This window comes from Blennius ocellaris (genome assembly GCF_963422515.1).
Source record: "Blennius ocellaris genome assembly, chromosome: 13".
NCBI classification, from domain to species: Eukaryota; Metazoa; Chordata; class Actinopteri; order Blenniiformes; family Blenniidae; genus Blennius; species Blennius ocellaris.
The window spans coordinates 22479809-22507132 of record NC_137662.1 but is presented as its reverse complement, the minus strand read 5'-3'; the positions used below and the strand labels follow the sequence as shown (position 1 = coordinate 22507132).

Genomic DNA, 27324 nt, shown 5'->3' with positions numbered 1-27324 from the left:
CGAATCGTGGTGGATGAGGTTGACTCTGTGACGTCGTCTCCGCACCACGATCAGCACTTTGATTCCCAGAAGGTGTCTTGACAAACAGAAACTCACTGATGTCTGTAAGTACTGGAAAACAAATAACGTCTTTTAAATGTCCCTGGTGACCAATGAACACTGACAGCATCCTGCGAGGGGCGGGTTCGAGAGCGTCGGACACGACCAGCGTGCCGGAGCATGTCAGTGAAAAGCTAAAAATCCTCTGGCTCGAGGCAGGCTGAGCACATTAAAAAAAAAAAAAAAAAATGATTTGCTCACGACGTCTGCAGAGCCTGTGGGTTCGGGTCCCAGACAGCCTCCAGCTCCACAACCGGCACTTTGAAGGGATTAGGACGAACTGGCATGGTGACAAAGACGTCTGGTCGCCGCGGAAACGCTCTGTTTGGGTGTAAATACATTTGACCTTCACACCTGAGACCACACAACTGCGGGATTGTTGGTTTTCACCCATTTAAACACACCTTCTACTGTGTGCAGATCCTCGTGACGGACAGACGCGAAATCTGCATGAGCACATACACAGCACCTGGAGACACACTGTGTGTGTGCGTGTGTGTGTGTGTGTGTGTGTTACTTTCAATGACATTTACTGGCTTTGGCAATTCAACATTCTCAGAGGCTCAGATTTTACTGGATCAACTTTTCAGCCTTTCTATGCTTCGATTGTCACGTTTATCTCTTGAGCACACCGAGAATCCCTTTTTAATGTTTTGTCCTGTATAAAGTTTGGCTGAAACATGTATCATCTTTCTCTTAAAATCGCGGCGTCCACATGTTATTTGTTTATTGTTCCTCGGTCTCACCGACGCGGATACAGCCGCAGTCCCACAATCAGACAGCGAGCATCGGTAGGGTGAGAAAGTACAAATGTTTATTGGGAAAATAGACATCTTTGTTGAACCGGTGACGGCCGGTCCGTGCGTCACCGGAGGCTGGCGGGCCGCAGCCTGAAGTCCAGCGAGTGCAGCGACGTGGCCAGGGCGGCGTACAGGTGGGAGCTGCTGAACCTCAGGCAGTAGACGGGGCTGCTCACGGGCCTGGAGCTGAGCTGGAAGAACTGCAGAGCAACGACATCACAGGAGCTCAGATCAAGTTGCCAAAATCAACGCGTTAATTGTGGATTAATCCTGATCAAAACACAGTTAACCCGTCTGCAGGATCCTAAAGTCGTCTCAATTATCAGCCGTGGAACCAAAAATGTGGGAAAGGTCAAAATGTTTTACACTTTTCACTGAGCTGCTTTGGTACTAAAAGAGGAAGTTTGACTGAGCCGCCGTCTTGCGTCTCCTCTCTTAATGTGGATAAATGTTTGTTTTGAGAAAGACAGACCTTTTTTTCCATTAATATAAACCGTTAAAAGGAGTTTAATAAACACGTGAAGTGTATATAGTCTTCCTTGAGTCTGTTGGCTCAGGCAAAATGAAACATGATTAATATAGATTAAAAATCATGATTAATCTAGATTCATCCACAGCAAAACAAATATTTTGTGATATTTCGTTGCGCTGTTTTGTGTTGTTGTGTTACTTCTACCACTCCGACTAAACCTGTGTGATTCCTGGTGAATAAACTGGAATCCATCTTTGCTTTTGCGGTTTGACGGCGGTCCCGGCGGCCATGTTGAGCCCACTGCCACGCCACACACACACACCTGCAGACACGCAGCCTGCCGCCGGTCCCACAGGCGAACCACCCCGTAGTACGACGAGCCGCTGGCGATCATGTGGTGCCTGTCGGTCTGGATGCAGTACAGGGCGCTGTCGTGAGGCTCCTCCCACTCCATCACGCACTTCCTGTTGGGAGGACATCGCACGTGAGCTGTTCGGCGGACGGCAGGAGAATGAAGAGGAGCTGGTCCTTGAAAAGTCTTCACAGAGAAGCTGAGTTCATGTTTAGACAGTCACACACATCTGTTTTATGGAGGCACTGACATGATCGCTAACTTTATTTCCGTATCAGCATTTAACCTGTGGTGAAACATCAACAGAGCGACATAAAGAAATGTGGAGATCTACTCATCTTCGCTGAGAGAACGTCTCGAGGTTGAAATAGACGCCACCTCTCTTCAGGTTATGAATCAATGAGGCGACTTCTCATGTGTTCGTACTGTCAGACTAGAAGACGTGGATTTCAGACGTCAGGCTTCAGAACCCTGAGCGGGACTCCTGACCTCCGCCGGCTCCGCGGAGCGCGGTAATATGGTCCGCCCCCCCCGCCCAGGGGAATCAATAAAGTATGATTAGTTTAGTTAGCGAGTGATGGCGGCGTTTCAGGAGTAAAATACTGTGTGGTTCTTCTCCCCTGTGGTTTAATGTCGAAATATTGAAGTGAAATAAATTAGATCTGCATGTTCATTCAGTCGTTTTGTTTTTTTGTGTGTGCGTGCGTGCGTGCGCGTGCGTGTGTGTGTTGGTAACTGGGTTGCTGCCCGAGGTTAAAAGAGAAATAATGTATTTTGGGAACGATTTCTGCCAATAGGCATCAATCCACCATTAGTGCCACTTCATCAATAAGAGATGGAGACACCAGAGGAGACAATGGAACACACACACGCACACGCACACACACACACAAGCACACACACACACACACACACGTCTGAAGTTGGGTGAGTTTGTTGTGTGTTGTCACTCCGGCGCTGAGGCCCCTCCTCCAGACCACTTGGATCATCCTGGAGGTCTCTGGAACCTGGTGAGGTTTTGGCCAGATGAATTATTGATATCTAAAGAGGGACCCCCCTCTGCTAACCTCTTCTCTTCCAAAGTCCCCCGAGTAATCTGACAATCAAGTCGAATTTGTCTTACTTGACTGATTCCCAAGAAACACAGACTGTCCTCATTGGGAGGCCTGCTGTCTGAGACTCACATGGGAGGGCGGGACGAGGCCGGCGGCGAAAAACATGCACAAATACACTGGATTTTATACACCAGTGTGAAACTTGAATCCCACCCAGTGCAGAACTACATCAGGATCGATATCTTAAATGGGCACAGGGTCTCCTGAAAGGTTACTTGTCAAACGTCGAATGTAAGGTCTTGAGCAGTTCAGTGGAAATCTGAGAAATATGACTGAAGATGACGGCTTGATGAGGACAGTTTTAGAGAGGAGGTGTTGTACCGTGTGCTGAGCCGGAGGTCCCACAGGCGGATGTAGGTGTCGTAGCCACAGGTGAAGATCTGGAACGGAGTCTCGAAGACGATATCTAAAATGCCGGCGCCGCGGCGGAACCCTGAGCCGAGGCTGCCAACACACGCCAGCCTGGAGGAGGAAGAGAGCGGGAGAAGGTTCAGCCTGATGTATGCGGCTCCACGTGGAACTTCTGGGACGCTTTCCGACACCCGAGGACAGAGGAGTCTGAGGAAAACGACAAGAGTGGCGCCGAACCAGACCGACCAGGTCTGTGGGTTCTTCAGCTCCGTTTCTCACCTCAGTATTTCCATTTCCCCGACTGTGTTGGGAACGTTACTTTACAAAATGGAATTTATTAAAAGGTTTGTCCTTTAAGGGTACTTAGTTGAATTACAACTTTTTAATGTGACCACAACAACGGGAGGGTTTACGGACGATGAGATAATTCAATACTGCGGACAAGTTGGAGTGACGGTCGTCACTACCGATCCCGGTTCCGGTTCCTCGGTACCTCAACGGAGTGGGGCGGGGGGGGGCTGGTGGACAAAATCGTAGCCAAACCAAACTTTTTTTTCAGTGGGACCACGTGGAAACCAATCCCAACACCGCAGTGCGACCGCCGCTATAGCTCCCATTTTGAATAATGGCAACATGGCTCTGTCGTTCTGGCTTCAACGTCCTGCAGTTTGAAAAAAAAGGCGGATGAAATCAAGACTGAGTGAGCATGTGTGTGTGTGTGTGAGAGAGCGAGAGAGAGAGAGAGAGAGAGAGAGGGGGAGAGAGAGAGACCAGTGAGCACAGCTCCATGCAGGAACATGCTCTTGTGATCACAGCTACGTCCCGCGAGCTCCTCAGCTCTTGATTATTGAAGAATAACTTGCTCTCAGCAGGGCAGATTATTGCAGAATAACTGTCTCTTTGTTGCCATTTAATTCCCTCCATGACCGTGACTGTGCGCGACTCTGGCATGTTTGATACCTGCCTCATAGCAACCATTTAAAGGGGGCTTCTGGCCTTGGCGACCGGGCAGCCCTCCTCTTCGACCCGTGGCCCCCCTCCCTCGCCCTGGAGCTCAATCTGCTAGCTCAGGCTGGTAATCCCCTAGCCTTACCCTAGGGGGCCTTCTTATTGGGCCAAGACTTTCCCCGCAGGGAGCTGGATTGGGTGAGAGCTTTCTCATTGCCAGGCTCTCATGACTAAGCCCGAGTCAGCGGGGAGTCTGCGATGAGGCTGAGTTCGAGTCTGTGTGGGGTGGCGGTGGGGTAGTAACAATTATTTTCCCTTTACCACTAAAGCCAAGGAGCTTAGCACATGCCACACAAAAAGAAACTCACTGGAGTCAAAGGGATACGAGCCGCTTCATTCATAACTGAATTAAAACAATACCTCAACCACCGAAAGGTCCCACCGATCCGCAGCTCAGGCCTTCGTAATTCTTCAAACAAAAAAATGAGTGCAATCTTGAAACACTCTGAAAAAGTCTTGCAGCACTCACAAACACACGAAATAGGAGAAAAATAAAAGCCGGGATTCCATAAATGGGTCCGGACATCTGTGGAGGGGATCTTAAAGGCGGTAATAGCGCCGTCCAATGAGCTGGTGCACGGTGCGAAACAGCAGGGATTCTCAAATTGGTAGGTCGCTGGCTTTTATGGGCGGCGTGTGATTACAGGATGGCGGCATAACCATGTAATCTGTCATAACGACTGTATCTGTGAGCCGGCGGAGGGACAGTGTTCTGACCTGAGCGTCCTCTCAGGCTCGTCTGGGTCCTGAGCATACCTGGCTGCAAAAGTCTGAGTCGCGACCGTCGCACCAGGTAAACCTTCCGCCCGGTCTTTATTTATTGCAGCGAGACTGGAGGGGAAACGGACGCGGTCTCTCGGTGGTTCCCGCCATCGAACTGTCGCCACGACTCAACTGGGCGTCTGAAGGTCCAGTGTAAAAACCCACATGCTCACACGAAGGCATTACTTAGGAACGAGTGAAAATGCACCTGCTCACTGCAGTGTCTGGATGTTGGTTGTGAAAAAGGGAAAGCGGAAGCTGAATGTCGGCCACGTTCACGACGACGACTTCGCTTTCTGCTAAAACAAATGTAGTCAAACTTACAAATTCAGTTTATTATGATTCGAAACACACTGGAAGTTTTAAAAGATGTCCCTCGTCAATTAACAGACGATGAGTTTAACCACAAACTTTAAATTGTCTTTTGTCTGATTTAGACTCATCTCATTGGGTTTTTAAACAAATAGTTAATAGTTATGTCTTTAGAATAATAACATGTATCCTAAACTCTCAAAGCTCACGAGATGTTGAAACGTTCAGAACAAAGCCAGATCATCGGGAAATATAACCGCTGACTGGTATAAAGTATGTCTAAGCTTGATAGCTGAAAGATGTGTGGGATCATTAGATCGTAAACTCACTTGTTGCTTCCCTCCATTTCCCTTCCTTTAATCCGACGACGAGCAAACGAATTAACCGAACAAACATAATAATGGATAAAAGCAACTGACCAGGACTTACTAAAACAACTGTGATCTGTCTGATTGTGGGTTTTTTTTTTTTGTTTTGTTGTTTTGTTTTGTTTTATTGAGGACAAATTAGTCTTAAGCTGGAGAGAAGAGGTAGTTTGATGACCTTAAGGGGGCTGTAGACTTAGTGATTGTTAAGAAGAGTTTAAGTCCTGATTTAAGCCTGTCTGGCCTCACTGCAGGAGTCAGGTTGGCTTCGGGGGCCACACACACACACACACACACACACACACACACTCACACACACACACAAGATGTGAAAAGAATCATTAATGAATAGACAATGTTGGGGAAAAAAAACAAAAAAAACAAAACAAAACAAAACTGAAGACGCTGGGGGCATTATCCGTCAGTGTGGCGGCAACCACTGTGTGTGTGTGCGTGTGTGTGTGTGTGTGTGTGTGTGTGTGTGTGTGTGTGTGTGTGTGTGTGTGTGTGTGTGTGTGTGTGTGTGTGTGTGTGTGTGTGTGCAGCCCGAGGATGCCCCAGGAAGCAGGACCTCATGTCAGCTCCTGTCGAGTCGTCAGACAGGTGGAGAAAAGGAGCCTGCTGAGGTTTTCTTCCACTAAAATAAACAACCTGCTGCACGTCCACCCAAAAAAAAAAAAACCCTCGGCGGCTCGGGCTCCGCCGCGGCACCGAGGAGGGCCGCAGCGCCGCCGCCGCCGCCTTCCAGAAAGCGCTTCCACAAAGAAAAACCCAGCGCCTTCAAAACCCCACATGCACGTGTGCGCCCACAAAGACAATACGGCGGCAATTTGTATAACAGAGCGTCCACCCGATGCACACATTTAACCCCCTTTTCAGAGTCAGGAATGTGAGGAATCCCAGCCTGGCCATTTGATTGTAAAAAAAAAAGAAAAAAAGAGTGCTTCCTTTCTGAAGGTTGGGAGTGTCGGGGTCTCTTTGAAGCCTTTTTTCGGCCCCAATCTGTGTTTAGCCATGAGCGAAGACACTGTGAAAAGTCGGGGTGCCCCTTGTGTGGGACCTTAGTCTATATGGGTGATCAGAAGACTTCTTTGTCCCTCCCGAGTATAAAAAAGAAAAAGAAAAAGAGAATCATTTGCAATGGAGAGAATAAAGAAAATGTGTTAAATGAAATTTTAAATCAAAGCTGCCGAGGCTGAATGGAGGCTCCGGCTTCATGACTCCACACAAATTGAAGGCGACGACACGTTTTTCCCAGTCTGCCGTTTGACCCTTTATTGTGACAATCGGAGGGAGGCGAGGGCCTCAAGTCCAGAATGACCACACAGACTCCTGAAGCCTGGAGAGTCTGAGAAATAAACTGACTGGCCCACTTCAATGTCATCACACAGCCTGGCTTCATCTGATGTCATTTAAATACCTTAGAGGGGCCCGCTGCACACAATTTCAAGCAAAGTTGGTAAAAAAAAAACCAACAAAAAAGGTCTGTTTATTATGACAAAACAGTTCCCAGAGTGAAAGTTTTTTCTCTCCAAATGAACAGAAAAGTTCACACGAGCTGCACGGTTACAGTGGAGGACGGAGACTGTTTGTTAGAATCTAACAAGTCTTCTCAAACAAAAGTTTTCCTACAGTTTTATCACACCTGCAGAATTCCAGACGCATTTCTTCCATACAATTACTGAGTGAACCTCTGCCGTTTCTTTTAGCAGATACAGAACAGAATCTGTCGTTGGCTCGTGTGATTTTCAAGATTTACATGAGGCTGATCTGGAGGCTGCACACAGGCCATGAGACATGAGCCGGACGGAACCAATGCAGAAAGACTGACAGTCCAGCGGACGACTTTACAGACCCTGTCCAACAGGGTCGGACACAGATTTTGACAGTGGCGGGCCGTCAGGGCCTTCAGGGCCTTCTCTGCAGGCCGAAGAAAAAGATCTGACTCACAGACTGATGTTGATTATATTTGGTCCATGAATACTTACTAAAGAATTACAAATATTCTACCCGCTTCTTCTCATCGCTTCTCCCTCGGCTGCGCTGCTTCCAGACACGTACTTCGACATTTAACCTTTTAACCAATCGCATTTTAGCTATCATCTGTTGCCGGGTAAAGAAATCGGCCTTCACGTTCAGTTCTGCAGGCGTCTGCGGTGTAAAACTAGTGTGGGTCACGTGGCTGCTTCAACCAATCAGGTTTTGATATTGACGACTCAGGGCCTTCGAGAAGGCCGAGCATGACGTCAGCGTATTCAAGCCTTCTGATTGGCTCGTCAGAGAGTTCCCTCTTGCATGGACGGTTATTTGACAACGGTTTTGCAACGACTAAAGGAGACGATAAAGACATTTGGTTGTAGATTTATTGTCAAAACAAGTTTCAAGAGGGACTTTTCCTGGAGGTCATTGAACGCACCGCAGAACTCCGGAGCGCAGGTCCGATTCAATTTGCTGGTGCTCACTCCAAACTCCATGGCAGGATTCAGCATTATATTTTATATATATATGTATATATATATATATACATATATATGCTTGACCGTCCCGTCCTTCATTCCCCCTGGCGCGTCTCCCACCTCCTCTCCTCCTCAGGTTTCCACAACATTTGGGAACAGGAAGCCTCTTTTTGTGTTGGCCTGTTTTCACTGGCCCAGATAAAGCTGGGAATTACAGCAGCTTGCCAGGGTCATATCAGGTTTTCAGCTTTCCTTTCAGACACAGGTAGTCCAGAGGCCCCCCCCAACCCCCCCCCCCCTCGCTTCGGACTGGCTGCTCCTCCCTCAATACTTCACGCTCCTCTTAAATGTGTGCCTCATTTGCTTCTTGGATTAGCACTTACAGCCTTACACCTGCTCTCCAACGGCTCGGTCGGAGTTCGAGCACAACAGTTTGATTCACACGAGAAAAGATAACGGACATAAAAAAAAACGAAACCCAATAATAATTGAATTGTCTTATTTTCCCATCTCTGAATTCTATGACTTTTTTGAAATCATAGATGTTATCCTGACCTTTTTTCCATCATCGTGCCGCAACACAAATGTAAATTATAGTTTTATTTAAAACGAATCAGCTGTAAGAACAGAGTGAAACATTGTGGAGGGGGTGTCGTCCAGGTGAACCTGCCTTCACACACAGTTTTGTAGTCCAAAAAAAAAAAAAAAGCGTTCTTAAATGACGTAATTAAACCCCGTCGGCGTAACACTGCAGAGGTTTTATAGGTGGGTGACAGGAGGCGTTTCGACTCACCGCTCAGTATCCCAGATCAGCAGAGGAGAGAGGTTCTCGCAGCACGCCGTGCCCGTCACAAAGGAACTGCACGGAAAACACACAGGAGCAGGTGTTTAGAAAGAGCGTCACAGTTTTTTTTTAATGGCGTGTTCATGCAGACGTTCAATTTCCACGGCGGGATTCAAAAAATGTGAACAACTACCCTTGGATAACCCAGAAAACAGATAGAACGTTTGACAACTCGACAGCCAGAAGCAGCCGTCGATATCACACAAAATACAAAACGTGGATGGAGAGCGTAATAATGTACGGCAGCAAAATCAAAGTTCTTCAAAAAGCGCTTTGGACTGGAGGGAGGAACAAAAAGAGAACTTAGACCGGTCTTGTGTGGCCTCAGAGTTCAGAATTCATTAGAAAGTGAGGTGCTTGTGAGAGGCCATACCTGGTGCCACACGAGTAAAGCTGACGATACGTTATACGAATCCATACATATCATTATCATCGTTGTCGTTGAAGCGTTTGATGGAGGTCGCACCATTACTGGATGCCATGGTAGACTCAACTCAACTCAACTTTATTTATAAAGCGCTTTAAGCAGCCGTAGCTGAGACAGAGTGCTGTACATTGAAATAAAAATATAAGAGGCAAAATAAAAACATTAAAACAATAAAAAAGTTAAAGCAATAAAAACAATCAGATGGTAAAACAATAAAACAAAACAAAAACGAAGGCACTAAAACCAGAGCAGAGTCTCACGCTGAGGTAAAAGCCAAAGAATAAAAATGGGTTTTAAGACGAGTTTTAAAAATGGACAGTGAGGGGGCTTGTCTAACGGGGGGGGGGGGGGGGCATTCCAGAGACCTGCTAAGACATTTCCAATGAGCACCTATATACCACAATAATATAATGGAAAACTAAAATCAAACCATTTATACTGTATTTCTTTTGGCCGTTGTGGTTTTGGCCACCTCGGCAGGTTTCTTCACAGATAAAGGGAGTTTTGTGTATTCAACTGTTGAATTGAATTGTTTTTCAGCATGTGACTGTGGGGGGTGTTTACGACAAGGCTCTCTTAATGTGGACTTACATATTTTTCTGTTCTGAAGAAATACAACAGATTTGTTGTCAGCCGGGGGGGTTAGAAAACGTTGTGTGAATTGCAACACCGATCTGAGAAACGTGGGCCCTTTGTGCGGTAATCCGGGTGATTTAGATCTACGCCGAATAAATCACAAAGCGGAACTTTGTCCATCTCTCTGTCCTCGCCGCTCACAGCGTCACGGGAGGGCGGAGCAGCAGACCCTCCCTCCTGTCCATCAACCCTGTAGGAGAGCCCTAAGTCCGGGGACGAGGGGCCTGACCCCTGCTAGCAACACCCCTGGTCATAAGCCCACCCCCTACAGCTTCTCAGCTCACAAACACACACTCTCACACACACTCACACACACACACACACACACACACACTGAAAAGACAAAGTTGTGGTCGCGATGCTAACGATTCGCCTATCAATGGGATTTTCTATCACACGTTAGCATTAAGCTACCAGACTTGCAGGGAGGGCAGAATAGTGAGTGACGCATAAACTGGACGACAACGAATCAGTCATGAAATCCGTTGCCAACGGCTTCACGTGTGTTGGAAGGATAAACAAGTGAAGAACAGTGTTTTTCAACCACTGTGCCGCGGCACACTGGTGTTTCCGCGAGATCTAGTCAGGTGAGCCGTGGGAAAGTATCCGATTTCACATTTTTTTCTAAAAATCATTTGCTCTCACAGCCGAGCAGTGTGTTGCAGAGTAATCATGTATAAATACTCTTCGCCAATAGATGGCAGCACAGAACTTTGCCAGTGAAATCGAAACTGAAAGACGTCAGTCTGGTTAATCTCCACCTCCTGCTGCCATCTTGTATCAAAGTACTGTGTCAGTGACAGTGATGGAGAAGTTTTTGAAAAGGAAGAATGTGAACCAGGATCTCAGCTCTTCATCTATCAGGTCCAGGTTTCACACTGAGGGAGTCAAAATAAAAAACGAAATTGGGAAATACTTTTTTTCTGTATTTATTTGATTCCTGTTGATAAATCTTTGATGACAATTACTTTATATTGTTCATATAGGCTACAGAGTTTCACATTTTAACATTTTCGGGTGGTGGTCTGACTCCAGATTTTTCCAAACAAAAAAGTGTGCCTTGGCTCAAAAAGGTTGAAAAACACTGCCTTAGAAGAAGAAAGTGATCCGAGTGTGAAAAGTCGTGGAGCGGTACCAGTCTGCACAAGTTTCACCAGCAACCCCATTGGTCCCCGCCTCACTACCGCCAAAAGCCTCCGTATGGCACGGTGCGACAAAGTGCGCCCGGCAACGCATAACGACGCAGGTTTGCGGCATCACTGCCAACAGATTGCGGAACACATTTGTCGCTGAAGCGTCCGAGCGAAGCCGTGAGCCTTAAGTTAAAGGAAATGTTTGACGTTTAATTTTCAAATTTTTTTTAACAGAAAACAGAAAGTAGTTAACAAAATTCCATTTGATTTGGGAGATTTGAAAATGAAAAAGAATTTTCAAGAAATGCTTTTACATTTCAAGGTTGATAAAAAAAATTTTCATTTTTATTGCGTTTTCTTGATATTTGAACTCTATATCCCACGGTGAGTGGGCTCTCAACCAAGACGGGCCACATAAGATCTTCCTCATCGTCTTCATCAGTCACACTCTAGTTGTAACTTGGAATGCCAATCGTGCCCAAACCGTTGGCGTTGAACTATGGGGGCACTGTCGAGGTGTCCCTTCTGTGTACCGCCGCCATTGGGACTTGCTTCCACTATAGCAATGGCTCTTTAGCGCCATCTACCAGAGCGGCAGACGACGTCCTCCGTCCAGGTCAACCACCTGTACGTCGTCGTCCCACTCTTCAGAGGTACGGCGGAACTGCGCGGGACACGTCGACCGCCGCTGTTGGCACCGTCACAGACACGTGTTGCCGATGGGAGCGGCGTGAGTGTGTGTGCGCCGGGGTAAAGGGGGTCACCGAGGTGGCAGGACAGCACAGGGCCGCAGCGGTGGGGGGGGGGGGTGAGGCGTGGAGGCAGCTGTCAGGCCCGTTAGACGGCGCGGCCCACTGGCAGGCCTCTAGTAATTAGTGTTGGGTAAACTCATTTATGGTCCAAATGGGCCGGGCGGGGCTGGGACCCATATGCACCGTGAGCGACCTCTGACCGGGCTGACACAGGATACAATAGGGTGACGGTCACACTCACTATCTGGACCCTATTACTCTCCATTACTCACATTACTCCCGCCTGAGTGAGCCGCAGCGCTGCCAGAGGAACGGTGGGGGACACCGTCCATACAATAAGACCAGGACTCCCCCCCTCGCCCTCAAAGTTGCCTCACCCCTCTGAAGTGGCAACCGGGCCTGAGCCGGGGTCAAAGCCTGTACTGATATTATAGCTGCTAAGGTCAGAGCCTCTATCGCCTCATGTGGGACAGGTGTCCCCCCCAAAACACTCGGGGGCCAGCCAGACAGACAGACAGACAGACAGGTCTTTCCCCCCCTCCCCTCATCATTAGCAGCATGCTGGGCCTCTGCTGTCCACTGGTTAACCCCATCAGCTGGAGGCATTATCATGCCAGGGTCACACAAACTGAGCTTTCAGTGGGAAACGGCTCAGAAAGTGAAGACGGGGACGAGGAAACACGCCGACAGAGGTTCAGGCCATCTCCAGAAAACAAAGACACTCAAAGATGAGCTCAAAGGTAAATATTGTGTCCGTCCTCTCGTTCAGAGTTCGATCTGACTCACGGGGGCTGAAACCATCACCGACCTTCTCCCAGTTCAGTCGACGTCAACAGAAACCTCTGCACACATTCACTTTTTTTTTTTAATCGACTCGGTGGGAAACTCTACCATCGGCTGCACGGCCGCATTGCAGACGTTCTAATTTCTGCTTCTATTCATTTCAAGTGAACGTGAAAAGTAGCTCACTTCACTCCTATATAGGAGGTTTATTTTGCACATCAGCCTCAGATAATGATTGAAATTGTAGTTACTGTATATAGGTAGTTTATTAAGCAGGATGACATCACATATGACATCACATCTGATCACGGCTGATGTTTGGACTGTGAGAAGATAAATGCTGGATAAATGTCCTCCTGACATACTGAGTAAAGTGGAACTGCACCTGAATGGAAGGAAATAAGTGCCATACCTGGTTTATTTATGAAATATTCCATATGTCAGGCAGGTTCCATTTTTATTTATTTTTTATTTTTCACACCTTCGGGGGAAGTAGATCGTCGTCTTTCAATCAATACAGACATGATCTATGTGAAATGGTGCGAGTACAGAACGACGTGAGGCGGGAAACAGAACCTATGAACATCTAATAACCTACATGAGGACAAGAAGAAGCAGAACAGAACAGAACAGTCTCCACAAGTGTGGAACGGCGGATTTTACGATACCATGGAAATCATAATATCGTAGATATGGGCAGTTTTAGGAATTTGAAGAATGGGAGAAGAAAAGCATATCGATGGAATTAAAGCTGCAGAGGAGAGGAGAGGAGAGGAGAGGAGAGGAGAGGAGAGGAGAGGATTTGTGTCGTACAGTGTGACAAGCTGAACGTATACGATTGTTCAATCACAGTCTGCAGGAGCCTTTAGAAACGTGGTCTACGATTTTAGCTTCTCGGTGTTATAGAGCAAAGCTCCCTCACCTTGTATTTGCACCACGGATCAGTTTTAAGCAACATAATTATTCTGCGTCGCGGCAGGACGGCGTATGAAAAGACCGTTAACGAGTGTTTAACAGTGCATGAAAAAAAAAAAAAAAAAAAAAGTTAAGCCCTGAGAAAGAAGCGCTGACAGAGTGAAGCGTCGTTCAAAATGACAAAACTTTACAAATGTACATTTTCTAAATAAATCTTTTCATTCTCGCTTTGTAGCATACAAGTTCAGTAAACTACTATGAAACATGGTTTTCACTTCAAAACAAGACTCAAATACACAAAAATGGTCATCACAATCTAAATTCTTATTTTTTAAACCATTTTCACTTTAAATGTTTAATACATAGCTCCATTTTTATTTTTTTTCTAAATAAATTTAGAAAAAGTTTACACACATCCCAGTTTTCGCTGGTGTGAGTTAAATTGGTTAAAACAGCTGATGTTAAGAGAGGCGGATCCGTGTTGTGGCTAAAAAAAAGAAAGTTTTAATGGCTTGAGTTGTGTCAGAATACTGTATGAACGTTTATAATAATTCTGTTCCCACTGACTAAAAAAAAATATTATTAAATTATTTAAAAAAAAAGCTTTACAGGTTTGTCGTAATGACCTGGGAACACCTTGACATGTCATTTAATTCTGAAGTGTGCCATACAAATCAATATTAGTTCTGTGATCACGATTTCTTTTTTATAACTGAAATTAAATGTCCGCACGAAGAAGACTCGGCATCTAAACGGGATGCTGAACTCCGGCCTGCCACGGCTGACCAATAAATCAAATTCTTGCCTTTCATAGTGCTTGTGTTGACTTTTGTTAGGAGCGAGGCAGACAGGTCCTCAATTAGAGGGACATAATACAAACAAAAAGTAAGTCAGTATTTATCTCAGCCTCTGCTCCTAGGACCAATTACACATGAATGGAGGAGAACAGCCCACATCCCCACTCGAGGAATGCGGAGGCATTTCGCCCTGGACTCCAGGGGCGGTTTAGCTTTGCCCCATCACCCCCCCCCCCCCCCCATCAAAAAGAGGGTTGCTAATTTGTTGCGCTTGACCCCGGGCTTTGTGCCCGACGTGTATCTAGTTTGTAAAAAGGGCTTTTTTTTTAATCTGGTTTATAAGTATGTCTGGGCTCATAGGGTTATGATGCTTTTATATTGGTCAGCGTGGCACACACACACACACACACACACACACACACACACACACACACACACACACACACACACACACACACACACACACACACACACACACACACACACACACACACACGCACGCACACACGCGCACACGCGCACACACACGCGCACACGCGCACACACACACGCACACTCTCTCTCTCTTGCTCCCTCTAGCCCTCTCCATAGTGACATGCATGGGAAAACATTTACATGCACACACACATGGACTTTCTCCATCAAACACACACACACACACACACACACACGCTCGCGCACACACACACACCCCGGCCCAACCCCCATTGGCCCTTTTGGCTTCTGCTGTGTCTCCTGTGAGGAGGGTCACCAGGACATTCCTCGCCCGACCCCTCGGCTCTGTTCAGCCGGCTGGAACGGAGCGAGACCCAAAACAAGTATCCACACCAGACACACAACAGACCAACAACGCCGTCCCATTCAGATTTTTCAAATGAATAATCATTTAAAGGAAAATGTCATTCACCTATTCCTCCGTCGAAATAGTGTCTCGCTTTATGGTTTTGTCTCCTTTTAGACATTTAGATATTGTTGTTTGTTTGGGTTTTTTCTTTCTCACGTAGATAACTCCAGGGAAATATTATCACAAAAAACAAAAACAAAGATATAAAGGGACGTCCCACAGAAGGAGGCACAGGCCAGGTGGAAACTACTGCTGCTGCAGTTTCAGTTTCATTCAGTATTTAAGTTAATACGTCATCATTTATTACTGTCAATTTAAACATTTTCTTAATTTATTTTGTTTATTTAACGACATCACGTTCCAGTTCCAAATACAAGCAGAATGGAAGCTTTTGGTAGTAGTTCGCAAACTGAAATGTGTTTTTAACAGCGACAGGTGCCTTGACCACACGAAAAAGTTGTGTTCCAAATTCACCGCTAAAATCAATAGTGGACAGTGAAACTGAATACTGAATGAAACTGAAACTACTAAATCGAAAGATTAAGAGGTGCTTTTACAAGCAGATCTAAACATTTATCATTTGTTATATGTATATGTAGATAATGACAGATGAAAGTCTAAATAGTCCAGTTTCAGGAGGAAACAGAGAGAAAAGAGTTTGTGTCACTTATTCTTGGCAAGGAACTACGACTAGCTTGTGTCCTCCTACTAATAAAAGTAACAATTTCTATTATCAAAGACCTTTGTTCTGTTTAATGGCATTTTATCATACAGTCATACTGTATATGATGGTTGCACTTTGCTAGCTAGTCTTAGATTTACTAACTAAAAAAAGAAACATCAGATCACAATAAACACTAACGCTCAACACATAGCCACCGGCTAACGCTAAACACGTAGCCACCAGCTATCGATTAACACGTAGCCACCGGCTATCGATTAACACGTAGCCACCGGCAATCGATTAACACGTAGCCACCGGCTATTGATTAACACGTAGCCACCAGCTATCGATTAACACGTAGCCACCAGCTAACGCTAAACACGTAGCCACCAGCTATCGATTAACATGTAGCCACCGGCTAACTGTAAACAAGTAGCCACTCGCTAAGACTAAATATGCAGCTACCAGGTAAAGCTAAGGTTATTACTACTTTTAAAATACACACAAATAAGGTTTATGTATAGACTGGTCTCCAAGCATATGCAAGTCTAGTTATTGATTTAAAGCCGATGTTAGTAAATAAATCAATGCACGTCGAATTTTGAAAATGCTGCTTTGGTATCAAATCCTGAGATTAAAATGCAATAAATTGTGATAAAAGGATATAAGATTATTTGTCTGTCTGATAACAAGATATCTCAAAAACCAATGAGCGGAGCTTCATGAAAATTGGTACACCGGTGCATTTTCTTCTGAGGAGGAACCCATTAAATTCTGGTGGCGATCCGAATCAAATCCTGGATCCCAGATCCTAACCCCCATCCCTACCCTTGGCGGAGGTCAGAAATCTCTGACTGCTCCCGATTGGTTTAAATTTATTGAACGAATTTTCCAATTTTTGTTTATTCAGGGGAGTCCTCTAACTCAGTGGTTCCCAACCTTTTTTGACCAGTGTACCCCTTGAGCTGGTTTCCATGTGAAAAGTACCCCCTCTCTCGTGTGTGATTATTCGCCTTAATGTGTACTTATATTTAACCCTTTGTCTTTCTATCTATCCAACTGCTCATTTAAATAAAACAATTATTGTGAGTGTAAAAACATACCTTTTAATGAGACACTTGCGCTTGCTTGTCTTTCATAAGTCTTTCATAATTCCTTTTTTCACTGGGCTCCCCTGTGCCTGCGTCCGAGGCGACGGTAGCAGTAGCGGTAGCTGGACGTTTACTCCTGCCTAGCCATGCATCCATGTTTACAGTCGGTATGCAGCTAGAGTTAGCTAGCTTCGCGAATCGTGCGCGCCCGCAGCAAGAACGTGAACCTTTTTTTTTTTTTTTTTTTAAAGCGCGCCACTTTATAGTCTTTTCATATTATGTGCATTGTAGTGTTACAATCACTGTGGACGAACTGCTACTCATGGAAAATAAACGTATGGCCTTACTAAAATTCATGATATAATACAATATAATATAGTATAATTTTTTTTTTTTTGTGTGTGGATACTGTAGGGTAATTTATAATCTTTCTGCGTACCCCCTGCAATACCCTCGCGTACCCCTAGGGGTCCGTGTACCCCCGGTTGGGAATCACTGCTCTAACTGACCGTTACATCGACTGCGGAGTATTTAGCATCGACACACTTCGGGTTTCCCCCCAGCGCACGAGTCCAGTGACTTTGCACATCCCCGGCGTACCGCCGCTTCCAACATGAATAAAAGAAAGCAGTAAACCTGCGAGGTGAGAACACCTGTGTGGGGCTCGTGGGTAATGAGAGGTCTTTCTGTGCTGCGGGTGAGCATGTGTGGTGAATGTGTGTAAAGTGAGTCTCAGCCTGTGTTTACGTGTGGAGTTATAGTAGTTCTACTGCGTGTGTGTGTGTGTGTGTTCAGGGGAATGTCGGCTTATAATGCGTTTGCATGAAGCTATCTGTGTGTGAGAGGAATGTAAGGTGTGTGTGTGTGTGTGTATATGTGTGTGTGTGTGTGTGTGTAATGAGGGGCTTCAGAGGGAGCTGTGATTATTCTCGCCTCCTGCGGTGCGGGTCCTCTGGCTATGTGGGCCCCAGAGAAAGCGCCCTGTATTTAGCGTGTGGGAACACACATTCTGCCCCCTTATCGCTGCATTGTTGCAGCCTCGCTCTTTTCTTCTCTTTTTTTAACTAATTGAATTCTTGACTCCTGAGCCACAGGGACAGCTCGGGAGAGACCAAAGAGAAAGACCTGGATTTTTTTTATTTTTTTTGAGGGGGGGGGGGGGGTTTGCTGCGGTTGAGTGGGGCAAAGCAGTGGGGGTGAAATTGGAGTGTGTGAGGTTGGGAGGTGGTGCGGTGAGAGAGGGCCGGTGCGGGCCCGGGCTGGGTGGCTGCCGCGGCGTCGCAGTGTACCCGCCGGAGGTCAGAGGTCTTCCTCCCCTAGTGGCGGTGGGAGAGCGGCGAATCGGGGATGGTTTATCCAACAATCATTTTCTCCTTTCGGAGGGTTTTCAAAGGAGATTTCGGCCCCTGCGACATCTTTGTAGCTGTGCTTGAGAAATTCTAGACAAAACAATTGGAACCCCCTTCCCCCCTTTCGCCCACCAACCACCACCACCACCCCCCACCCTCCTCCTCCTCCTCCTCCTCCACCCTGCCCCGCCTGCTCTCATGTCTCTTCTGGGTAGCTTCTCCCTTCACTGGCTCCTGCAACCCCCCCCCCCCCTCGCCCCCCTCCCTCCCTACAGCAGTGGTCAGTGTAGCGTCCCAGCAGCACCACAGCTCCATGTCAGCAGACACACCTGCTGCAGGGGAACAGACCAAACCCTCAGTGAACCATCTACATTTCTTTCTTTTTTTATAGATTATCTATTAGCACACACATATTTCTATCATTGAAGCCATTAAACTGCCACAGAACGAAGTCCAAATATTTCAGCTGTTTGACAACAGGATGAAAACCTCATTCTATATCATTTAAGAGTACTTGAAAAAAAAGGCAAAAAATATAAAAAACAATTGTTACAATAAATCAAATGACTCCCGCATGACAGTGAAATGTCGTTTTGTGACAAGCATTTTTCTCTTTACATTTTTTAGGCAACAGTTGACTGGACTTTGTCTTTGCAAATCTGTCGCCTTGTTGGAGCTCCATATGTGTCAACGTTCCAAAGTGTAACAACAAAATATCATGGAAAATAACTGGTCGATAATGTAGCTTGAAATGTATTAAAAAACTTTTTTTTTTAAATATAAAATGCTAAATTCCATAACGTATCAATAACAGTCAATAATGTAAAAATATTAAACTATTAAAACAGGATGTAAATATGATTAATTTTCTACACTAATGGAGAAATAGATTACAGATTGTAGAGAACGGAAAACAGCAATCATATATGAACGCCATGAACCGTATATAGATATACATAGAAACAAATAGTCCAAACTGTTAGAATTTTTGCAGTGTTTTTCAAAATGAAGCACCATAAATCATTGACCCACTTTATGATGTAATAAAGTTTCTACAATATTTGGTGAAAAATATTTTTGCCTGCCCTGAATTGGAAAATGTAAAGTTTTTAGGTTTTGGGCTCAGCGTCTTGTTACATTATTGACCAGTTATTACAATTCTGGTTTTATTACATCATGTTTAATAACATTTTGGGTCGTTGATACATTTTGAATCATTGTTACATTTGGAATCTTTGTTACATTTTGGGTCGTTGTTACACTTTGAATCATTGTTACATTTTGAATCTTTGTTACATTTTGGGTCGTTGTTACACTTTGCGTTGTTGTCCTCACGTGGCTGAGGTATCTGTTAGTACCCTCACCATCCTGAAAAAGTATCATCTTCACCAATTTATTGGCGAACGGGAGACGTATCTCCCTGAAAGCGCATTAATTAAAAGGCTAACAAACCATCTCTATTCTATTTTACATGTGTCACTCCTTAGTGCCTTTGTAACTAAGTCTTTTGAAAATTCATTTGGTTGTAATATTGATTTTCCCAAGAATAGAGGAAGCAATAATTAAAGCTCATCTGGTGGTGTATTATTGGTTACACTGGCTAAAGGTTTAAAAAAAAAAAACTGAAACTAAAAATATATAGTAAATATAAGAAGATTAATTACATCGCCCTCTAGTGTTGCTGAGCTTTTGAGGCCCAGGAGAACCACAGTGTGAAGTCATGTAAGTAAAGGAACCACTCTCTAGGTAAAGTCAGTCATTTTAGTTCAGAAGATAAACGCTTTGTTCAGCCTGATAAACAATCTGCACGCTTCTCTTGGATGTCAACGTGAAAACAATATAATTCAATTCCTTTGAACAAAACAAGAAAAAGTAAACAGAATTTTAACCTAATAACATTTTTTATGTCACATCTTGGTTGCAGCATGCAAGAAAGTGTACAGAAACTGTGATGTCTATTTGCAGCATATTTGTATTTTGGGGGGATTTCGTTGAAACTAAGTGTAAAAAGTATGAAACTTGACATGTCTTTTTTTTCTTTTTTTTTTTACAGATTAACCCAGTTCAACCTGCAATAACAGTAGAAAAACCACAAAGTTTTCTTGATCAAAGCATGTTTGACAGAACCGATGTAACTGACATCCCACCGACAGTGAATCAGTGGAGTCCCTAACAATTCTTACATGAGGACATCCAACTAATAAAAACACTCAAGAAGAAGAGGAGGAAGAGGAGCAGGAGGAGGAGGAAGAGGAGGAGAAGGAAACTGTCCTGCTCTAAGCAGCCTTGACATTTTGCCACAGCCACAATAATCCTCAACAACACACCTACCTATGATTTTATCTTAAACAACACCTGCGTGTGCGTGTGTGTGTGTGTGTGTGTGCGTGCGTTGCCTAGTGTTTTCTTGCCAACGCTGACGTAAAAAGCCACTGTCCGTCCTCCTTCACTGACCACTTCTCTTTTGATCAATATAGTTTTTATTGAGCAAATCGACCCTGAAATCACAACTAACAAACTAACACAACTTTTTGATTTTTTTTTAAAGATATTCCTCCATCCATTCTCTAAATACGTCCATATTAGAACCAGCTTTTTCTCCATCTATCCATCCATCCATTTATCTATCTATCTATCTATCTATCTATCTATAGCATAAGCTACTTGGCTACATGTTTGACGTCTCTGTTGCGTTAATTTTCACTGATGTTTACTTCAATTTCACTTTACTTTTTATTCCCAAATTAATATATTCTAGCCTGTATGTTTTTTGATGGATTCTTTTTAATCTTAATTCTTTTTTTTTTTAGCGTGTGGAATTTCTATTTCTAAAATGTCGTGCGAGACCGAAACGCCATTTCACTTCACAAAAAACAACCAAAAAAAATCAACAATACTGACGATAAGGATATTAAAGCAAACAGAGCTCCGGTATCGGAAGATATTCAAATTCGGGTGTCGGGAAGTGGAAAGACCCTGGATCGGTGCGTCCCTAGCAAATACGTTCACTAATATATAAGAACGTTAAATACTGTCCCTACTACAGGCCAGATGATTCGCTTGATTCTTTCTGCTCCTTTTCCAGTGTGGACTCTTCCTCCCCGACTCGTGTTTGGACCGGTGAGCTGAAAAAAAACATTGCGGTTCCTTCTAGACCAGGGGTCGGCAACCTGCGGCTCTTTGGTCCCTCCACTGCGGCTCCTGGAGCCTCGGTCCCACTGCAGTTCAACCCGGAGGGACGTAAGGAGGCAAGGCCACCCAGAGCGCAGTCCCGCTACAAAGAGTGGTAAAATGTAGGGTCGTGAACGACGCAGCGACGTGACGTCATTACGCAACAATAATGGCATGAAGAACGTAGAATTGCGGCTGCAGGTCATGACAGCGGCTCAACTGGTGTCTGAAGCTGGGAGCTTCCTGTACCTTTCACAGGAAAACCGCTGCGCTGCGGAGCGCCGACAATTCCAGGAGGTTCATTGCAGACTTGTTGAGAGTGACGGAACATTCTAGTGAATTACACAACAACTACAGGACATAAAAGCCTCACCGCTCACACTCATGGTTCTAACAATCCCAGATCTCCCACATATATCTTCCATTTTAATAATGTGTAGCGATAAAGGAGCTGAGAGCTGCAATGCATTATGGGATTTTCTGTTTGTCGTGTTTTAAATGTAATTATTGGGGGTTGTATTAGGTTTGTAGTGTTGGTAATAATTGTGTTTTTGTTGCTCAGTTCATGTAGTTTAGTTTGTCAACCAGCAGTGAGGAAGGTTTTGTGTGTCGTGTCCTCCTGGCATGGTCTGCCAGTGGGAGTGTCAAAGTAAAACGTGTTCAGTAGGAAACGGGACCAAATGGCCCTTTGAGCATTAAAGGTTGCCGACCCCTGTCCTAGATTAATAGGCTTCTCAGCGAGTTCATGCCTGCTTCCCACCACGGACTTAGAACTCGGCCAGGCCGCTGTGCGGTGACATGTGAGAGCAGGTTTCTTGATACCTCAGCCAGCAAATTGGAGAATTAATGATGTGGATAATCTGAGAGCTCGTCTCTTCACACCAGAGCTGCACTGGGACACGTGGATTCACCCACCAATCAGTAACCAGACTGAAGGTGTGTCAGAGGCAGTGGAGGACACGCCGTCCGGCTCAGAACCGCGGCAACAAACCACGTTGGTGGCGGGAGTCTTACCTCTGAGCCGGGCTGATGGCCACCGACCAAACTCGCTCTGACATGGGGAGACTTCCTCTGGCCGAAGACGACGACAAACTCCAGATCTGAGGAAAGTCACATGAGCGTTTATTGTCCAATCAACTACATTCAGATCCAGATTCCTTTATGTATACACACACACATCATATTTTATTAGAGATAATGAGTTTCTGTTACAAGATAGATAGATAGATAGATAGATAGATAGATGAATGATAGATAGAACGATAGAATGATAGAACGACAGACAGACAGACAGACATATAGATAGATAGATAGATAGACAGACAGACAGATAGACAGACAGATAGACAGATAGATAGACAGACAGACAGACAGGTGAACGATAGCTAGATAGATAGCTAGATAGCTAGATAGCTAGATAGATAGAACGATAGAATGATAGAACGACAGACAGACAGACAGACAGACAGACAGACAGACAGACAGACAGACAGACAGACAGACAGACAGACAGACAGACAGACAGATAGATAGATAGATAGATAGATAGATAGATAGATAGATAGATAGATAGATAGATAGATAGGAATACTAGGTTCTGACCCGGACTGTGCGGTCTCTGGACCCGCTGACGATGAGGTCGTCTCGACAGTCCAGACAGTGAACCTCCTGGTTGTGACCCTGCAGCTCCACGGAGCCATCGGCCCTCCTGCTGTGCACCAGGATCCGACCGTCGCTGACACACAAACACACGGGGCGACTTTGGTCAAATCACAGTCCTCCCTGGACTACCCGCACCTCAGTGAAATGGTTTTCTTTTTACAAAATAAAGCTCAATGCAGAGAAATGGAAATTCAAAATGTACATTTTCAAAATGAAACTTCTCATTCTCTCTTTGCTGTATAAGGAACTGTTGTTGTATGCACACATTTATTTTCATCTAATTAAAATATTAAAAGGAATAACAGTATTGCTAAATGTATTATTCTTAACAAACAAAAAAAATATTTGATTCACAACACACTGTGATGCCATTATTTTTACTACCCAGACATCCAGACAGTGGCATGTGCATCACAGGATGTGGTGGTGAACGAGTGAAAACAATATGTTGTCCAGGAATTTGTACCATTTCATGTTTTTGTATGAAAAAAAAAGGAGGAGAGCGCTGGTGGATTTGCTGTATTCTACAGTAGAAAGGATTTCAAAATAAAAAACTTTCTTGACAAATTTTAACTTTCTTGTTTACTAAAAAAAAGTGAAACATTTGGAATACTTACTAAGTTATTTCATATTTTATTACAAGAGATCCACTCAGGCTGGTTTTTGCATTCTAAATGACTGACGTAATGGAAAATGAAGCTTTCAGAGCGCACAGTCTGTTCCTGACAAATACCGTATCGTTCCCAATAGACATGGCGTTCGCTTCAACTGAGAACAAGTGAGCGTGAGTTAAAACATTTTTGTAAAATATAGGAATTGACAAAAGTATTTCTGCAAACCGCTCAGATCGTATTTGCTCGGAACTTCGTTGGGGAAAAAAAAGAGAGGGGGGGGGGTGCTCTTCTATTGGGAGCTATACGGTAATTACTTCTTGTGGTTTCGATAAAGAGCGTCACGAGTCGGTTTACGTTGATGCGGCGACAGCGTGGCGACTACCTTCCCCCGCTGATCAGGTGGGACGGCGTGCACACGAAGCGGCACACGTCCCCCCGGTGGCCGACGTAGACGTGCGACGGGCGCTGCTGCAGCCGGCCGGACTCCCTGCGGACGTGGTGCGCTCGGATGTCCGCCGCCTGAGACATGAACAGGGTCTCTCTGTCCAGCTGTAACCACGGCAACAGTCTGACGTCAAGACACAGAGTTTGAATTGAAGACCGGGGGAGCGAGGCGTGAGGTCACCGTGACTGGATCAGTTGTGATAAAAACGAGCGTCTTACTTCGTCTTCCATTTGAGAAGAACGTCTCTCCTGCAGACTCCGCCATGCCAGTTCTGGGCCGTCCTCACTCGCTCTTTCACGGGGATGTGAGGATATCTGCAAGAGCAGGGAATACAATACTCTGATAATGTCTTTAAAAAAAAAAAACACACACAAAAACTGTGGAACCCGCTACTGCTGGCTACGACATAGATCGTTTATCTTCACAAGAGATGAAACATGTTAAATATAAATTTAAAAAGAAATACAGGAATACAGAAATCCAACACAAGCCACAGTTCTGTTACACACACATATATATATATATATATATATATATATATATTAAACCTTATACATTATCGTTTATGAGTCGCGTCATGATATTTGTGGGTCTAGAATGAATTCTAGTTGACAAAATGGTAAAAAACAGACATTTTATTTATAAAGCTCACGGAGCTGGAAGGACTGTAACAACCCGTTTCATGTTAAAGCTCACTTTGATAAGCTCAATAATAACACTTCGGCGAGGTTTACTATCTTTGAAGAGCAATGAAGCAAAACTAAATACTGCATTTTTTTTTTTTACACTCAGAAAAAAAAGTTCTGCAAAATTAACTGGAGAAATCTGTAAAAATGGCTTTAAAAGAAACACACTGCTTCAAGTTTTGAAAAAAAAAAAAAAAGATGTGCGACACCAAGGCTCCGCCCATGCAGCTCTTGATGCTCATTCCGATTTATTTTTTATTTTTTTATTTTGCTGGGGCGAATCAGCATTTCCAGCCCAAACAACGTAAAACCTACACACCTCAATTAAAAAAAACAAAAAATGGAAATAAAAAGGTAAGAGTTTGGTTTCCCAATTGGGGGATACCCGCCATATCTGGCAACACGGATCCATTTTTAAATGGTTGTTAAATACGAACTAAATCTAGACAAGATGAGGAAGAAAAGGAGAATGTTAAAAAAAAAATATATATATATATATATATATGATTTATGAAAACATGCGTGCATTTTCCCCTTCGTGAATTAGTTTACATGGAAAGTTGTGCAGGCTGACTCGCCTCCAGTGTTGCCAGATCAGATTGACAGTTTCCAGCCCAATCACATCTTATAACCCGCCCATTCCAATAAAAAAAAACAGCCGAAAGCAAGAAGTTGCATGTGCCATGAAACTAGCCTTACGTAAACAAAAAATAGCCCAATTGGGCGGAAAACCGCCCAATCTGGCAACACAGCTCACTTCGCGTCCCGCCCCCTACACGCCCACAATCCTACCCGGAAGCATCTTATAAATAAGGCCGCTGATCTTAAATCGTGTCGGGAGAGTCGGAGAGGGAAGGAGACACAGACGTGACCAGTAAAGCACAGTTTCATCCGTTTATTAAATGTGTAAATTAAAATATTCCAACAGTAACTTGGGAAAAGGCTCCTCCCTCTCCCCCACCACCTCCTCCGACTCACCCCCCCCTCCACCCTCTCCTCCTCCAGACTAAATGCTAAGCTATCAGGTGTCAGTTGGTCCTTACATGTCGGTCCCACTCCGGGTAATACCGCTGTTTAGAAACTCTTTCGCAACGCTCCTCCACACGACGTCGCGGCCCACAAAGTGGCCCAGGCTGCTGCACACTTGCGCGAGGCGGCCGAGGGAGGCGAGGTCCAGGTAGGACAGGATGAGGTAGAGGACCTCGTCCGGCAGCTGCGGCAGCAGCAGCATGGTCGGCCGACTCACGAGCGCCGCTTCCCCCCGCGCAGCGCTCAGGGTCCCGCTCCTGCGAGCGGACGGCTATCGGGGCTCCATCGGCCACGGGCTGCGGGACGAGTCAGGCAGCCATTACTGCCGGGACCGTGACGTCACGGCGACGCGGTACGTTGCGTGCAGCGTCACGACGCGCCGCGTGCCGCGCTGCCGCTTGTTTATCCGAGTCACACACACACACACACACACACTGATTGTGTTCTGATTGTAAAAAAAAGATAGAATTCTGACTTTAATCATCAGATTTTGTGTCTGCAGCTGTTCTCACTTCACCTGCTACCAACAGATCAACTTGATAACGTCTCCTTGAATGAATCTCAACTGTTTGTTGTTGATTGTTAGGAGATGGAGAGATTATTTCCCCACAGACCATCACCAGCTCCTTTCGGTGGCGTGGTAACTGCCACGCCAAAAGCGGAGAAGAAGTTCGTCCTTGTGTTGCACAAATTCAACATATTGCCGTATTAAGCCAGACGATAGCATCAGTAGCTGCTGCTGCACGACCTGGAGTCCGCCATTGACGTTGTTGTCGTTAAATGACGTCATGGCTCACTGGCCTACAGGTGGCTTCTAAAACGCCACGCCGTGTGGATGATCGGCCAGAAACGATGTGGTCATCACGAAACGGCGTTGTCATGTGGGTACAGGGCCTCAAGGTCATCAATTAGCTTCACATGTATGTTTTTGGACGGGGAAGAAGCCCACGCACCCATGGAGGGAACATGCAAACTCCACGCAGAATGGCTCGGCCAGCAGTTGAATCCAGACCACGCATCGTCACAAACATAATAACCTGCTGGACTGGCCAATCAAATAATGAAATATACATATAAGTGTGATATACATAAAGAAAATACGGCAATGATAAGCTGTGAGTGGTGAGAATAAGTTTTATTGTGTGTGAGAGAGAAATTATTGTAATAATTTGTCAAATCATTTATATATATATATATATATATATAGAGAGAGAGAGAGAGAGAGAGAGAGAAATGAGAATAATTTGTCAAATTATTTATCTTTCTAAAAACATGCTCTGCTTAGAGTTTGATCAAACTGTCTTTAATTCCACACGCACACTCCTTGTCTTGTCTGCACACAAACTAATCTTTATGCATTACCAGACTTTGTGCCGTGGAGTGAAGGAAA

General features: G+C 45.0%; 1 protein-coding gene across 1 annotated transcript; it reads right to left on the bottom strand.

Moving 5' to 3' along the window:
* Window positions 1-901: 901 nt before the first annotated feature.
* fbxw4 (F-box and WD repeat domain containing 4) lies at window positions 902-26267 on the bottom strand. The gene is made up of 9 exons (XM_080507610.1): window positions 25949-26267; window positions 24438-24533; window positions 24157-24342; window positions 23101-23233; window positions 22513-22598; window positions 8886-8951; window positions 3160-3300; window positions 1694-1835; window positions 902-1099 (listed from the first exon to the last, which is right to left on the bottom strand). Exons 1-9 carry the CDS (start codon window positions 26134-26136, stop codon window positions 965-967), a joined length of 1173 nt encoding a protein of 390 aa, XP_080363736.1. The 5' UTR covers window positions 26137-26267; the 3' UTR covers window positions 902-964.
* Between the last annotated feature and the right edge of the window lie 1057 nt (window positions 26268-27324).

Coding starts and splice junctions, on each gene's coding strand:
- fbxw4 (XM_080507610.1), bottom strand. CDS start 26,136: ATGCTGCTGCTGCCGCAGCTGCCGGACGAGGTCCTCTACCTCATCCTG. Junction 24,343..24,437: donor CTTCTCAAATGGAAGACGAA/GTAAGACGCTCG, acceptor TCTTGACGTCAG/ACTGTTGCCGTGGTTACAGC. Junction 23,234..24,156: donor CACCTGATCAGCGGGGGAAG/GTAGTCGCCACG, acceptor TTTGTGTGTCAG/CGACGGTCGGATCCTGGTGC.